The 15,340-nt window shown below is 42.7% G+C and overlaps 1 protein-coding gene across 1 annotated transcript in view; it reads right to left on the reverse strand.

Annotated features, from left to right (window-relative positions):
- The window catches only part of CRACDL (CRACD like), a 165,068-nt gene that overhangs the window by 67,059 nt on the left and 82,669 nt on the right, over positions 1-15,340 (reverse strand). Inside the window, exon 2 of the mRNA XM_006166588.3 lies at positions 6,530-6,609. Coding sequence (XP_006166650.1) covers positions 6,530-6,599 — 70 coding nt within the window. The 5' untranslated portion in view covers positions 6,600-6,609. The remainder of the gene's footprint in view (positions 1-6,529; positions 6,610-15,340) is intronic.

Genomic DNA, 15,340 nt, shown 5'->3' on the forward strand with positions numbered 1-15,340 from the left:
TGTGGTAGTTAATCTCATATGGCCAACCCTGGTTGGAGTCCCAGGCCTGGTGGCTTGCTTTCTTAATTTCTCTGTCTCTCTCTGCTGAGCCCTATATCAAATTTTAAAAATATAATAATAATAAATAAAATTAAATAAATAAGTCTTAAAAAGGAAATACAAGCTGATAATCTTTAACTCTTAATTGAAACACTAAATGTAATTAGTCTGTTTACACTCACTGTAATTACCGATACGTTAATAAAAGCAAGTCTACCATCTTATGACGTATGTTTTCTAAATCTAAATTTTTCTTGTCTTCTTTTGGATTAACTGAGTTTTAAAAACCATTCCATGTCAGGACCAGCAGATGGCGTAATGATTACATCACTGGACTACCACATAGTTGACTATGGTTCAAGTCCTGGATCCGGCAGCTTGAAACTCAAGCCAGGCACATGTGCATGCATGCCTAAAATCCTGATAGTAGAATGGAGAAGGGGATTTTAGCGTGGCCATCCCACCTGGGGGTGATTTCTCACTTTCTGTCTCTCTGTCTCTCCAGCCAGTGTACATTCCTTATAACAAAAATCTCCCTAAAAGAAAATATTCCATTTCTTCCCAATATTACTCTTCAAGACTTAGCATTTTTCCTTTCTGTTTTTTTCAGAGGTTACCCTAGATGTTATACTACAAATTCTACTACAGAACGAAACAAAGACTTTAGAATACTTTAATCCCATTTTTATGCTATTGTTTTCATTTTTTGTTTCATTGCCAGTGGGCACATGTGCTGATGTGTGTGTGTACGAGAGAGAGGGAGAGAGAGAGGGAGAGAGAGAGAAAGAAAGAACCCTCTAATAGGGACCAAATCTCAACTTCTTTTCCTCTATCTCTCTATGTCATTAGGGTGCCATGTACACATGTACCTGGTATATTTTCCAAGCCACTGGGGCCAGAATTCAAACTGCAGTTGGCATGTATAACCTGGTTTTCAAGGCATAGTACTTAATAATAGAACTATGGAGCTGGCCCCATTGCTTTCATTTCGATTGTTAGAAAATCCAAGATATTGGGGCTGGCAGGTGGTGGAGTAGCTGAGGTGCTGGACTCCCATTTGGCAGGCCATGGTTCGAGTTCTAGACCCGGCAGCTTGAAACTCACGTCGTATGTATGCCCAGAATTCCAAGAGGAGAATAGAGGAGAAGGGATTGCCTCAAGGACATCCTCCTTGGTGGACAATTTCTCATTTTGTGTCTCTCTGTCTCTCCCTGGTGAGCACACGTGTCCTACAGCAAAAATCTCTTAAAAAAAGAAAGAAAAAACAAGATATTATCCATGCTCACGTAGATGCATCAACTTGTTACTCGTTTGCTTTGCTCTTTGTTCCTTTTTGGGTTCTAGATTTTCCACCCAGGAGTGTCTGCCTTCTGCCTGAAGGGAGATTCCTTTAGAACCTGCTTCAGTGAGGGCCTAAGGGGGCACACTTAGATTTTATTAATGCTTTGCTACTCCTTCATCCCTGAAATATATTTCTCCTAGGTACAACCACTCCACTTGCTGGCCCCCAGCCCACATGTACTCTTCTTAGGTAAAGTATCTTTTTTGAAGAGAGATTTTTGCTACAGGGTGTGTGTTCTCACCAGAGAGACAGAAACAGGAAGTGAGAAATCACCCCCTGGGGGGATGGCCACGTCACAGCCCCTTCTCCTCTGTTCTTCTCTCAAGATCTGGGGCACACATGCACATGTGCCCAGCGTGAGTTTTAAGTTGCCAGGTCCAGGACTCGAACCTTGGTTGACTACGTGGGAGTTCAGTGACATAACTATCATGCCATCTGCTGGTCCCAGTTAAAGTATCTTTTAACATATTTTGCCTACTTTGTAACTGGGTTGTTTTCTTAGTTTTAAATTCTGAGAGTTCAAAATATATACTGGCTATAAATCCCTTAGTTATTTCTCTCAGTCTCTTACTTGTCTCCTCATTTTCTTAACAGTGTCTTTCACAGAGCGAAAGTTTTAAATGTTGATAAGATCCAACTTACCAATTTTTTTGATAGATTGAGGGATCATATGTAAAATTCCTTGCCTTATCATAGGTCATAAATATTTTCTCCTATGCTTTCTTTGAAAGACTTCAGAGTTTTGCATTTACGTCTCCAATATATTTTCAATTCAATTTTGCACAATGTGAGGTACAGATCTATTTCCCTTTCTTTTTGGTAGCATGAATGTTTAAATGTTCTAGCATTATTTATTGAAAAGACAATTCTTTCTCCATGGAACTGCCTTTGCAACTCTGTCAAAACTCAATTGACCATAGTGCCGAGGTCTATTTCTGGACTCCGTGCTGTTTTATCTGTCTGTATGCATCAAGCCTTTTGCCAATACCAAATTGTCTTCATTACAGTAAGTCTTGGACTTACTGTAAAGTCTCTAATCTTGTTCTTTATCAAAGTTGCTTTACCTAGTCTAATTCTTTGCTTTTTCACATAAAATTTACGATCTACTTGCTAATAACTGCGTGAACTCTGCTGATATTTTGGTTGCTTTTTCTTTACCTCATCTCTATCTCCTATTAGGTTACTTCTTTCTTTCTTTTTTTTTCTTTCTTTCTTTTTTTTTTTTTTTTTGTGAGGTTTTTGCTATAGGGTGTGTGCACTTGCCAGAAAGACAGAAAGAAACTTAGAGACACAAGGCAAGAAATCAGCCCCCGGGGGGTGGGGGGGAGATGGCCACGCCACAATCCCTTCTCCTCCATTCTCCTCTCAGGATCTTGGGAACACATGCACACACGCCCAGTGTGAGTTTAAGCCACCGGGACTCGAATAGCAGTCGACTACATGGCAGTCTTGCATCATAGGCATTATGCCTACTGCTGGTCCCCCCACTAGGTTATTTCTAATCAAATCATTGCAGACACTATTATCATTGTATCCATATAGATTTGGCTTCCTCCTAAATAAAAAGTTTCTGAGTATGAAAATCAAGTAAATGATTATGGGCCAATATTCTTGCTACAGAATACTGAGCTATTGCATCTTTGAATTACATAGCTGACTTTTAAACATTACCTATACTGACACATCCTTTTGCAAATCAACTTGGGGAAAATAAATAGCATTACTGAGTCTCCTGATCCATAAACATGGCATCTCTCCTCATGTAATTAGGACTTTGTTAATTTCTTTAGCCAATTATTTGTATCTTTCAGTACATAGATTCTTCATATATTTTATTAGATGTATACCTAAGTATTTTCAATATTTTTGGTTCTACTGTAAATGGCATTTTGAAAAATATCTATTTTTCATTTGTTCAATGCTGCTATATAGAAATATAATTTTTTAAAGTTTTTGTCACAGGGCATATGAGCTCACTGGAGAGAGACATCAGCCCCTAGGGGAGATGGCCACACTGCAATCCCTTATCCTCCATTTTCTTCCCAGGATTTTGGGCACACATGCACATGTACCCAGTGTGATTCTCAAGCCACCAAGTCTGAAACTAAAACCACGGTCAGCCATATGGGTATCCAGCACCTTAACCACCACACTGCATGCTGGCCCCACAATTTTATATATTGATCTTGGTTAATCTTGCAAATTTGCTAACCTTGTTTAAGGGTTCTGGGTCCATTTTTGTGTATTTGTGTAATTATGTCATTTGCAAATAGAGAGCTATTTTTCCTTCCATGTCTATGCCTTTTATTTTTCTTGCCTTATTGCACTGGCTGGGTGTTGTGCCACTTGTACTTTGGAACTTCAAGATGTTTTCAAACTTTTTTATTATCTTCCAACATAGTATGCATAGTTTTTCTAGCACATATTTTATAATTATGATATTTGATGCTCTCATGTGTTCATTTCTCTTGTTTCAGCTGTGTATTAGTTTATTAGGGTTGCTACAAATTAGGTGGCTTAAACAGTAGAAAAGTACCATAGACTGGGTGGCTAAAACAGCAGAGAAATATCATCTCACAATCCTAAAGGTGAGAGGTCCAAAATCAAGAGGTTGGCCTTTCCAAAGACTGCGACAGAGAAATCTTTTCCATATCTGTCTCCTAACTTCTGGTAGGTGCTAGAAACCTTTGGCTTTCTTGGGTTTGTAGATACATCACCCCAAGCTCTGCTTTCATGTTCACATTATCTTCTCCCTGTGTGTATTCTGTGCCTAAATTTCCCTTTTTTATAGGATACAAGTTATATTGGACTAGGAGTAGGCCCTCCTCCAGTATAGCCTCATCTTAACTAATTACATCTACAATAACCTAACTCCCAAATAGCAACACATTTTGAGACACTGGGGACTTTAACACGCATATTGGTTCTCATTCATGGTGCCCTGTTGCCTTATAAGCCTGGTTACCACTGACTATATGCTTATCATAATACAGAAAACATTATTTCTATAATAACTGGAAGTCTAGACATAAGGTGCTTTTCTTTAGAGAAGACTCTTCACTTCTGCGAAGAACCTGGGGTTGCAACCAGTCTAGGAACACTATTAATCAAGTTCAGGAGCTTGAGTTCTCTGAATTTATTCAAGTGATACAAACTCGAGCTACAAATTTATACACGGGTTGGTTTACACTTAGTACACACTTAGATTCTGTAGCTCCTTGGGCTCTCACCTTTGCATAGGGAGGGTCTTTTATTAGATGGTCTACTTTATGCACTTTGATATCTGACCTTCTATACTTTGATATCCAATTCTCCCCTCACATTCCACTCCATGAAAGACATGAAAATGAAATTCAAAATTCCCAAGGCTGATTTATGATTGTAGGGTAAAAGTTTGATGCTCACTGATCTCTCTGGGTTGCCATTCTTTCAGTTCTCGTCTCACTTTTTCTTACTTTTAAAAATACTTTAAATAATGTCCTTATTAGGGCCAGAAGATGGCGCAGCAGTAAAACAACTGAACCACACAAGAAGGTCCTGGTTAGTGCCTGGGCCTCTGTTTTTGTCAGGCCTGCACACATGTGCATGACCAGGACCCAGGCTGAAACTGGTGGTAGATTGTGGGTGAAGATCCTATTGGGAGGGGGAACACCTGTCTCTGTTTCTCTCTGTCTCTCTAATAAGTAAAACTTTTGAGGAAAAAAAATGTTATCTAAACCTGTTTTTCTTTCCTTTTTAAAATTTGCTACAGGACAAGTGTGCTTGCCAGAGAGAAACAAAGAGAGAGAGAGTAATCACCCCTCAGGAGGGATGGCGACACCATAGTCTCTCCTCCATTCCCCTCTCAGGATTTTGGACACTCACACATGCCCAGAGTGTTTCTCAAGCTGCTGGGTACCGGACTTGAATCACAGAGTCTGCCACATGGGATCCAGCTGCCTTAACTACACTACCACCAGCTGGCTCTACCTAGAATTTTAAATTTTAAGTAGGAGAGGGTTGGTCTGAAGAACTTACACTCGCTGTAATTAAAAAGAAACAAACAACAACAACAAAAAACCCGACTTGATTCTTCATAGTCACCTCTGTAAGTGTCTAAAACTAGCATTTATTAAAGTTGTTTGGGGCTAATGAAATATTATTCAAATAATAGCATTTTCATGTTTAAAATAGCATTTTCTTGTTTAAAAGTGTGTCTCACGATATGAGAAAATTTGCGATGCCATCTTTTCTCAGGTTAATCTTTAAAATCTCACCTTACATTTGGGTGTGTGTAGTTATCTATTGAAATGTGACAGAGGAAAAGTGGCTCTAATATGGGACAATAGGAAAAATCTACAATACATAAATAGAGTCTTCACTGAAATTAGCATGTGAAGTGAATGGCCAATGGCTAGGATTTACCATTACTATCAAATAGTTCCTTCTGAACTGTATCAAAGAAAAGCCCTGCTGGCATGTTGACTTTCCATGAAAGAGATAGAGACCTGTGTCTTTAAAATAAGACGAGTGTACATGACTAATCTAGGAAAAAGGTGTACCGTGGGGAGCTCAGTATTTTAATGTCAATTTTACAACCCTGTCAATATATATACAAATACGAGATATGTAGATGACAGTAAGCCAATCTGGTAAGGGGGGATCTCTTGCACGTGTTACAAAATGATGATTCATGGGTCTGGACTTCAGCTGAAGTCCTAAGGAGAATAATAAAACTTAGAAAAAGAGAGGGATCAAAGGTTCTCTTGATGATGTAATTATTTCTTTCTGGATGATCAGGCTGTTTCGCACTTGGCCTAACCTCCTGCTGATACCTTTGGATAATCCTGGTGATAAATGAATTCCTTTCGTCCTTCTTCCTTCACTTTCAAGTCAATCGAACATGGGACCATATTTACTTCCATTAATAAGGAAATTTACTTTTAAATTCTCATGTTTGACAGACGAAGAAGCAAAGGAACACCGCCCCTGAACGACCTTAGATAATTTGAATGTGTTCTCTCTGGCTATGAGAGGTCTGGGGCTCTGTGAACACCCTGGGAATTGAACCCTCACCCTCTGCCCAGAGAGCCTGGTCCACCTTCCCTCTCCTTGCCCCACAGCCACACAAGGGCTCTCTTCTCAGAGCAGGCAAAGCCAGGGCCTTACCCGTGCTGTCCTCTCCAAGGCCTTCCGCAGTTTCCCGGAGCTTAATGTCCATCACCCTCGTGGAAATCATGTCCAGCTCACTAAAATCAGAGGGAAATTCATGTTAAAGGAACATGTGTAGCAGAAGTTGCTAGTGAGTAAAACAGCGCTGGTAATTGCTTTGCTGCACACACCCCAGTAAAGACAGAGTCCAGGGCAGAGTGCGGGATGGTACAGGCCAAAAATATGTCCACAGCCATCAGATTAGTAACCACGTAGGCACTTAATTGCTGACTAGGGCAATGTAATGGAAAACAGGTAACAGGAAAAAGCTCTTCCCCAACTGCCACATGCAGATTAAATTTTTTTCTAAGAATTTTTCTCAAATGATAAGAAATTATGGATTCCTTTTCTCTTGTTCACTATAGAAAGTGTGGGAAATGGAGAATGAAAATCACCTATAACCCCGCCCACCAAGGATAACCACAGTTAATGTTTTCCTCTCCTTCCAATACTTTTTCCATGCAAATACTCTGCATACATGCCTACACACACCATATTAGGAAGTGTGGCTTCCTGATTTTCTTACTTGCATTTCATCATTGAAATTCTTCATAAGTGGGTCAGCAAGTAGCATGGTGGTTAAAGTGCTGGACTCCCACATGGCTGATCAGGGTTCGAATTCTGGATCTGGTGGCTTACCTTCTCACTTGTTTTCTCCCTCTCACACACTTTCTCTGGTGAGTGCATGTGCCATATGGCAAATTAAAAAATAATAAATAATACATTAAACTAAATTAATAGTTCTTTTAAAAATGAAAAAAAATTACTTTCCAGGGGTTTTGTCACTCCACGATCCTGCTCCCCCAGCCCTCCAGCTTGTCAGATCTGGATGTCTATGTATGCTCAGCATGTTTTCAGATCAGCCCAGGGGTGCAGGCCCGCAGCTGGCCTTGCGGCTGTCAGCCCTGCAGTCGGGTACACCGTGGACTGCATCTCCTGGGTGGGCCAACGTCTGCTATTTTCAATCAGGAAACCTAGTTCCTAAGCTTCTCTGGATACCTCTGCTAAGGACAGGAAGTACTGAGCATGAGTTTAGCCTTAAAAATAAAAGAGTGCACAAGAACACAAAAATTATAAAACAGGGATAGTAGGTAAGGTGGTGGACTTCCACATGGCTGACCATGGTTCAAGTCCCAGACTTGGCAGCTGGGACATGTGTGTGCATGCCCACAGTCCCAAGAGGGGAATGAAGGAGAAGGGATTATGGCATGGCCATCCCTCTGGAGGGTAATTTCTCACTTTCCTTCTCTTTGCTTCTCTCTGGCAAGTGCACGCTAGCTTAGGTTTTTATGGCAAAAATCTAAAAAAAATAAATAAAATCCATAACTGTTATTTAAATGGATACACACTATTTTGACATATGACTGCACCATCACTTATTTACACTGATTTTTTTTTATTTGAAACTAATAAAAAAACTTCAAACAGATGCAAAAAGTATAGCGAACACAGGATGAACTTAACATATGGCTAATCATGCTTCTCCTTTACCACGTTTCTCCTCCCAGCTCCCACTAGGTTATTTCCAAGCAAATCTTCTTGAACACCATTATAATTTCATCCATACGGATTTGGCTTCTCCCTAAATAAATCTCTGACTTTTTGCAGAAAGCAAATAAATGATTAATGTTTCACTTTCCTGTTACAGGATATCGAGCTGACAGTACCCTGCCTTCCTTAGGTGACTTTCAAACAGCGCATGGCACCTACATGTGCTAATGTACTGGTTATTTAGAAAGTTACTGTTTGCAGGTAATTACTGAGAATCTTCACACTTAAAAATAGGGGTTCAGGGTGTGCTAGGAGCATGGTTGTCAGGGTGGCTGGCTGACTCTCACATGACTGACTGAGAGGTTCGAGTCCTGGATTCCGATGACTTGATAATAAGCTGAATGTATGTGTGTGCATGCCCAAAATCCCCCAAAGAAGGAGAAATGGAGAAGGGATTGTGTAGTCATCCCCCATTGGGGGTGGGAAGTACTTTGTCAGTTTTCCTTTTTTCTCTCTTCTCTGTCTCTCTTCCTGGTGAGTACGCGTGCCTTCTGGTACATTTTTTTTTTTGAGAGGTTTCACTATAGGGCGCGTGTGCTCGCCAGACAGACAGAGAGAGACATAGAGACAGAAAGCAAGAAATCACCCCCCAGGGGGGATGGTCACGCTGCAACCCCTTCTCCTCCATTCTCCTCTCAGGATCTTGGGCACGCACGCACATGCGCCCAGTGTGAGTTCTAAGCCACCGGGTCCGGGACGCGAACCGCGGTCAACTACGTGGGAATCCAGCGACATAGCCATTACGCTAACTGCTGGTTCCCCTTCTGGTACATTTTTTAAAAATGAGGATTCAATGAACAAATTCACATTAGCCACTTGTACCCAGCACATAATGGAAAATGACAGAAGAGATACAAAGAAAATACTGAACAGGAAAGGAGCAGCGTGTGTGGCAGGAGTGGCTCTGAGTCTAGGTCTCCTTCAGTATCAAGGTCAAACGTCTATCCTACCTTCCAGCCACTTCCTTCAAAGCTGAGAAGAGCTTCAGCTCTCAATTTTCGTACAACTTGGCTTCACGAAAACATCTGGTCTTGTGTTAGGTCTGCCAAAAACTCTGTGAGAACCTCACCAAAGTTGACTCACGATCATGCTGTCATTATATATAAAATGAAGATTGGACAGAAATAGCATTTCCCAAATCCTTGATCACTGCTTTAGGTCTCAGAGAACATTCACTGCTTTCATTGTCTACGTTCATTGTCAAAGTAATAGACGGTGCTGTCAAACAGCAGAATGATTAGAACAATTCTAGGCTGGTGGCCCAGTCCGAAGGTCTAGGTGTCCCGAAAGGCCACCCCTCAGGATGTCAGAGTTAGTCATCAACCTGATGGTCCCTAAGTGTCCTGCTGCTCAAGGATACTCTCAGAGGAAGCAGCAGCCACCACAGCATTGGAAGGAACAGATAATAGTTTGCCCCTCAAAGGTTCACATTTTAGAATTTGGTCCTAGTGAGTGGAGAATGGATCATGGTTATTGGGTTATAGAGACACTGGCCTCACGAATGGATTAATGCTATCTTGCAAGAGGTTAAGGGAGTTTCGGCTCCCCTGAGAAGGAGTCAGTTCTTGCAGGAGGAGGTTGTTATATAAGAGAGCTTCCTGCAGCTTTCACTCTCCACACGTGGCTACCTCCTCTCTGCTTCTGTCCGCTACGATGCCAGCTACCTTCAGACTTGCCAGCCAACAGAGATGTAAGTCAAATAAATCTCTATTATTTTTTGTCTATAAACAACCCAGCCACAGGTATTTCTGTTATCAATGCAATAGCAACTAAGACCAGGAACAAGAGGGAGACTGAAAACGGTGAGGGTTGGTTAAGAGTCACCAACTATACCCCGGGTACCATTTCCTACGGTTGCCACTCAGCTAGAAAGTCAAGGCTCACAGGCTTCCTGTTGTTTGAGTGTGGAGTAACCTACACACCTGCAAGCTATGTACCAAGCAAACAGCACATATTATTCAAATTACCTTCTTTGGTTTCCAAGTGTTTTCAGTATTTCCATTTTGGAGATGAGAACATAGAGTCGCACATCACTTAACAACTGGGATTCATTCTGAGAAATGCATCACTAGGCGATTCTGTTACTGGGTGGGGGTCATGGCTGCACTTACGTGGACCTTGATGGTACAGTCTACTACCCACTCAGGCTGTGTGGGATAGCCAATACACTCCTCATGGGACCATATCATATATGCAATCCATTGCTGATGGAAAAGTTGTTATGCATGACCGTATTAGAGCAGATGGTCTATTGCCTGGCCCAATGTAGCAAAGCAGACACCAGCCTCCATGCGCTTGTTGACCGAACGACTAGCATGGGCAGGTGCTTTGGGGTTACTGGGAGACAGTGACACATTAGACCAGTGTGCTCCTTGCCTAGTGCACATGCTGACCGCGTGATGGGGAGAGCCCTGAGCTGTTCCTGGAGTGGCTCAAGGGAAATTGGGGAATTCAAAGGCCAGAACCTCCTGTTGCAATGATTCTGCCCACTAAAAGCCCTGCCCAGGGTCAGGCCAGGCCTCAGAGGTGAGGGACTCCGAGGACACCACCCACTGGGCCTGGCAGAGTGTCTTAGCCTAAAGGAAGAGACTAAGGCTGTAATAATGTGTTAACTAACTGGAAAAGATAACACTCTTGAGAACCAGAATGTTCCCAAGATACGGTCAGTAAAACAGTCCCTGTGGGAAGTTCTGGGAATGCACAGAGGTGTGTATGCACAAGCCTCTGTGGGTGGGTGTGCAGAAGGGGACCCTGTCCTGCAGGGCCCGGAGCAGTGCCAAGGCTCAGACTTGTATCCTTCTGGGTTGGAAGATGTGTCTGTGGGAAAACGCACAGGACAGGGCTTCAGAGCAGATGGAGGTGGGCGGACCCACAGGAGCCCAGCCTCATCTGTCAGGCCCTCTGCCCTCCTCCCAGCAGGAGAGACAGAGAGCACCCAGGCGGTCCAGGCTGCGGACCAAATGACACACTTGGCAAAAGGCTCCCAAGGATGCAGGGAGAGCAGCCGGGGCTCACCTCCCATGGGAGCTCTTTGAATCTGCCTGTTTTATACCTCAAACCTGCATGTGAGTAAGAGTGCAATATGTTACGGAGGAAAGAGCCAATGCTCCGGGTCAGAGGTCAGGCAGTCCCTGCCACTGCAGGTCTCAGTATCTTCACATACAAAGAAGGGGCAATTGGACTTGAGCGCACCACACAGCAAGCACTGGCTGAGGACCGACGGTGGGTCCTGCAGTGTGATCTCCACCGCGCTCCCGTCTAAGCACAAACACGTGCAGAGCACACACACAGCCAACACACCCAGCAGCAGGTGAGCATTGGCTTTATCTCGCTGTCCAATCATCACTGTGATCAGTCACAGGACAAGACACCTGGACTCCCAACCGAGCCCTGAGCGCCCTAATCCTGCAGCCCGAGGGACTCAAATCACTGCCAGGTGACTGACAAAAATCTATCAAAGTCACAGAGGGACACTGCCCTGTGAGACTCTAGAGAGCACAGATGGGGAACCATCCCCTTCATGAGGACATTCCAGGTGGAAACCCCCCACAGCTGTGACAGTGAACACTGTCTCTGCCGGGCTGAGGAGCGTGACCTTCTCATGTGTGTTACCCTACCTCCAGTGAAATTCAGGAGAAGCCAGAGGGATGACTAGGGGTGCAACGTGGAAAACACACTATTTCCAGCCTCCTCTGCTCCTCACATGAACACTGCTTCTTGCTGAAAGTGAAAGTTCAAGTCTGGTCATCCCAGCATCCCCTCTACCAGCTTCCCCTCTTCTTTTCCTCTCCTGTTTTTCTGACAGCTCTATGTCTAAGTCAAGGAACACTCACTCCTTAGACCAAATCTGGAATCAAGGGGCCTCTTCAGGGAGTCCAAGAGCTCACAAGGGGTCCGAACCCCCTTCAGCCCCCTCTGCAGGGCACAGCATTCACCAGTGTGTACCTGGGCACCTACAGCATCCAGGAAAAGTCCTGTACCCTAGCAGGCTCCATGAGGCAGCTGCCACACTCCTCTCTGCCACTGGTCTTTCCTAACGTGGCCACAAGCTCCTTCCTGGGTTATTACAGAATTCCATCATTAGGTGCACCTTCTCATGCAAAAATCTGCAGAAATTTGTTCACATGAAGAACGAGAACAGGGAACCAGCAGTTAGCGTAATGGCTATGTTGCTGGACTCCCACGTAGTCGACCGCGGTTCGCATCCCCGTCCCGGTGGCTTAGAACTCACGCCGGGCGCGTGTGCATGCGGGCCCAAGATCCCGAGAGGAGAATGGAGGAGAAGGGATTGCGGCATGGCCATCCCCCCTGGGGGGTGATTTCTCGCTTTCTGTCTCTATGTCTCTGTCTGTCTGGCGAGCGCACGCGCCCTATAGCGAAAACCTCTCAAGAAAAAAAAAAAAAGAAAAAAAAGAACGAGAACATATTTTAACATGTTATCTTAAAGGTTGCAATCCATAGTATTTGTGTTAAAGGAGCTGGATCCCACATGGCCGATCATGTAGTCTGAATCCTGGCCTGGGCAGCTTGAAAAACACACTAAGTGTATGTGCATGTGTGCCCCAAATCCCAGCAGGATGGACAAAGAGGGGGCAAGGGACTGCCGCATGACTACACCCCACGAAGGAGCACTTTTTATCCTCTCCTTGTCTCTGGCAAGCACATGTACTGTCTGGAAAGTTACACACACACTCACACATGCACACGCACACACACACACACATACACTATTTGAAAGCAGTAATATGCAACCCAAAGCGGGCAGAAATTAGAGTGGAATCTACCTCTGAAAGAAGGGAGCTTCAGTAGGAGAGGCTTTTGTCTGAGAAAGGTCCCAAATCTATGTGTTGCCGCATGGCTGGGACTCAAATACAAAGCCAGAGTCTTACTGGCTTGATGAAGAATGGAGTTTATAGCTGCTAGACCAGATGGAAAGATGGAAAGAACTTCAGAGAGCAAGCACCACAGTCTGTGTGCAAACTCTCTCCTAATTCTTGGCTCCTCTGAATCGTGCATATACTGGGGAGACTCCACGGAAAAGAAAGAGCTGGGAGCCTGAGGAAAATGAGCTGAGATTTTTCTGCCACTCACTGCAGGAGAGATGGAGTTCACGGTGTGAATCTAGTCCAGTTGGCTTGCTATAACAAAATCAACAACATTCAGAAGATAATAGATTCCAGAGTTCCTACAACATACCATTCATAATGTCTACCATGTACTCAAAATTCACTAAACATATAAAGAAAAAGGATAATGTTACTCATTGTCAAGAGGAAAAAGCAATCAAGAAAAAAGAGACTCTGAGTGACTAAAACTCTTAAATAGCAGACAAAGAATTTAAAGGAGCTACTAGACACACACATTTGAGGACTTAAAAAATGAATAAATAGATAAGGAATTATAAACATTTCAAACTAGAAATAGAGAATATAAGAAAGGAGTGAATGGAAATCTTAAAGGTAAAAGGTGTGGGACCAGCAGATGGAGTAATGGCTATGTCACTGGACTCCCATGTAGTTGATGTGGTTTGAGTCCCAGACCCAGTGGCTTAAACTCACGCCGGGTGCATGTGCGTGCGTTCCCAAGATCCCGAGAGGAGAACGGAGGAGAAGGGATTGCAGCGTGGCCATCCCCCTGAGGGGGTGATTTCTTGCTTTCTGTCTTTCTGTCTCTGTCTTTCTGGTGAGCGCATGCACCCTATAGCAAAAACCTCTCCAATAATAATAATAATAATTAATTTTAAAAAGAGGTAAAAAGTATAATTTATGAAATTAAATATTCACTGAATGGACTTAATCGCAGATTGGTGACATCAAAGGAAAAGATCAGTCAAATTCAGGTAGGTCAATAGAAATGATCTAATCTGAAGCGCAGAGAGAAAATACACCAGGAAAGCAGTGAGTAAACAGAGCCTCAGTGACCAATGGCATAATATTGATTGGTATAATATACACATAACTGAGTCCCAGAAGCAGGACAAAGTGAGAAAGAGAGACAGAGACAAGAGAGACAGACAGACAGAAACAGAAAAAAAAATTGGGTAGTTATAAATAAAAATTTCCAAAGAATTGTGGAAAAGATAAAAATAATGTTACAGAGGGCCAGCCAGTGGTGTGGTGGTTAAGGTGGCTGGATCCCACATGGCTGGCTGCATGGCTCAAGTTCTAGACCTGGTGGCCTAAAAAAGCACACAAGTGTGTGTGTGTGTGTATGTGTACATGCACACACACATGCACCCAAAATCTCAAAAGTGGGGAGAAATGGAGAAGAGATTACAGTGTGACCATGCCCAGGGGGTTGCTTTCTCACTCCCGCCCCTTTTTTCTCCATATTTCTGTTTTTCTCTAGAAAGCACATGCACCCTTTGCCAAATAAAATAAAACGAAAAAGATAATGTTACAGAACCATGAAATTTACCAAACTCCATGAAAACCACATCTAGCCACATCACAGACCTCAGAATATGTGGGACACATTTACTATACTAAAACCGAAGATGAAGAAAAAAGAAAAATGATACATTATACAGGCAAACAACAATATGAAAAACTAGCAACTGCAGGTTAAGGCAAAGGAATAGCATCGTTAGTGTTGAAAGAAAACAAACAACCCAGTAATCTGTATCTAGCAAAATTATCCTTCAATAATTAAAGCAAAATAGAGGTATTTTTATATCAGTGAAAAGTGTAAGATTTCATTTCCATCAGACATGCACTACAGAAAATTAGTACCAGATTGAAACCAAAAGTTATAGACAGAATGAAGCCCACTGGATATGGTAAATATATAGATAAATAATAAAAAATTCACACGTCTTTAAATTTATGTAAAGGCAGATAATAATTTAAAGAAAAACTTAACACTACATTATCAGTTCACAATTAATGAAGATATGTGCCTGTGTCATAAAGGTGGGGGTTAGAATAGGAATACACTATCATAATATTTTTGCATTTTATATAAAGTGGTACAATATTAACTCCAAATAGACTAGGGTCACTTAAGAATGAATACTGTGATCTCTAGAGTAAACACTAAAAATGTACTACAGGGGGCCAGCAGGTGGTGTGGTGGTTAAAGGTGCTGGATTCCCACATGGCCAAGCAAGGCTGGAGTACCAGACCTAGTGGCTTGCTTTCTTACTTCTCCTTTCTCTTTCTGGTCAAATTAAACATAATAACAACAATAGAGGTAAATAAATAATAATTCTTTGAAAAA

Source organism: Tupaia chinensis, unplaced genomic scaffold (assembly GCF_000334495.1).
Source record: "Tupaia chinensis unplaced genomic scaffold, TupChi_1.0 Scaffold144276_1, whole genome shotgun sequence".
NCBI lineage: Eukaryota > Metazoa > Chordata > Mammalia > Scandentia > Tupaiidae > Tupaia > Tupaia belangeri.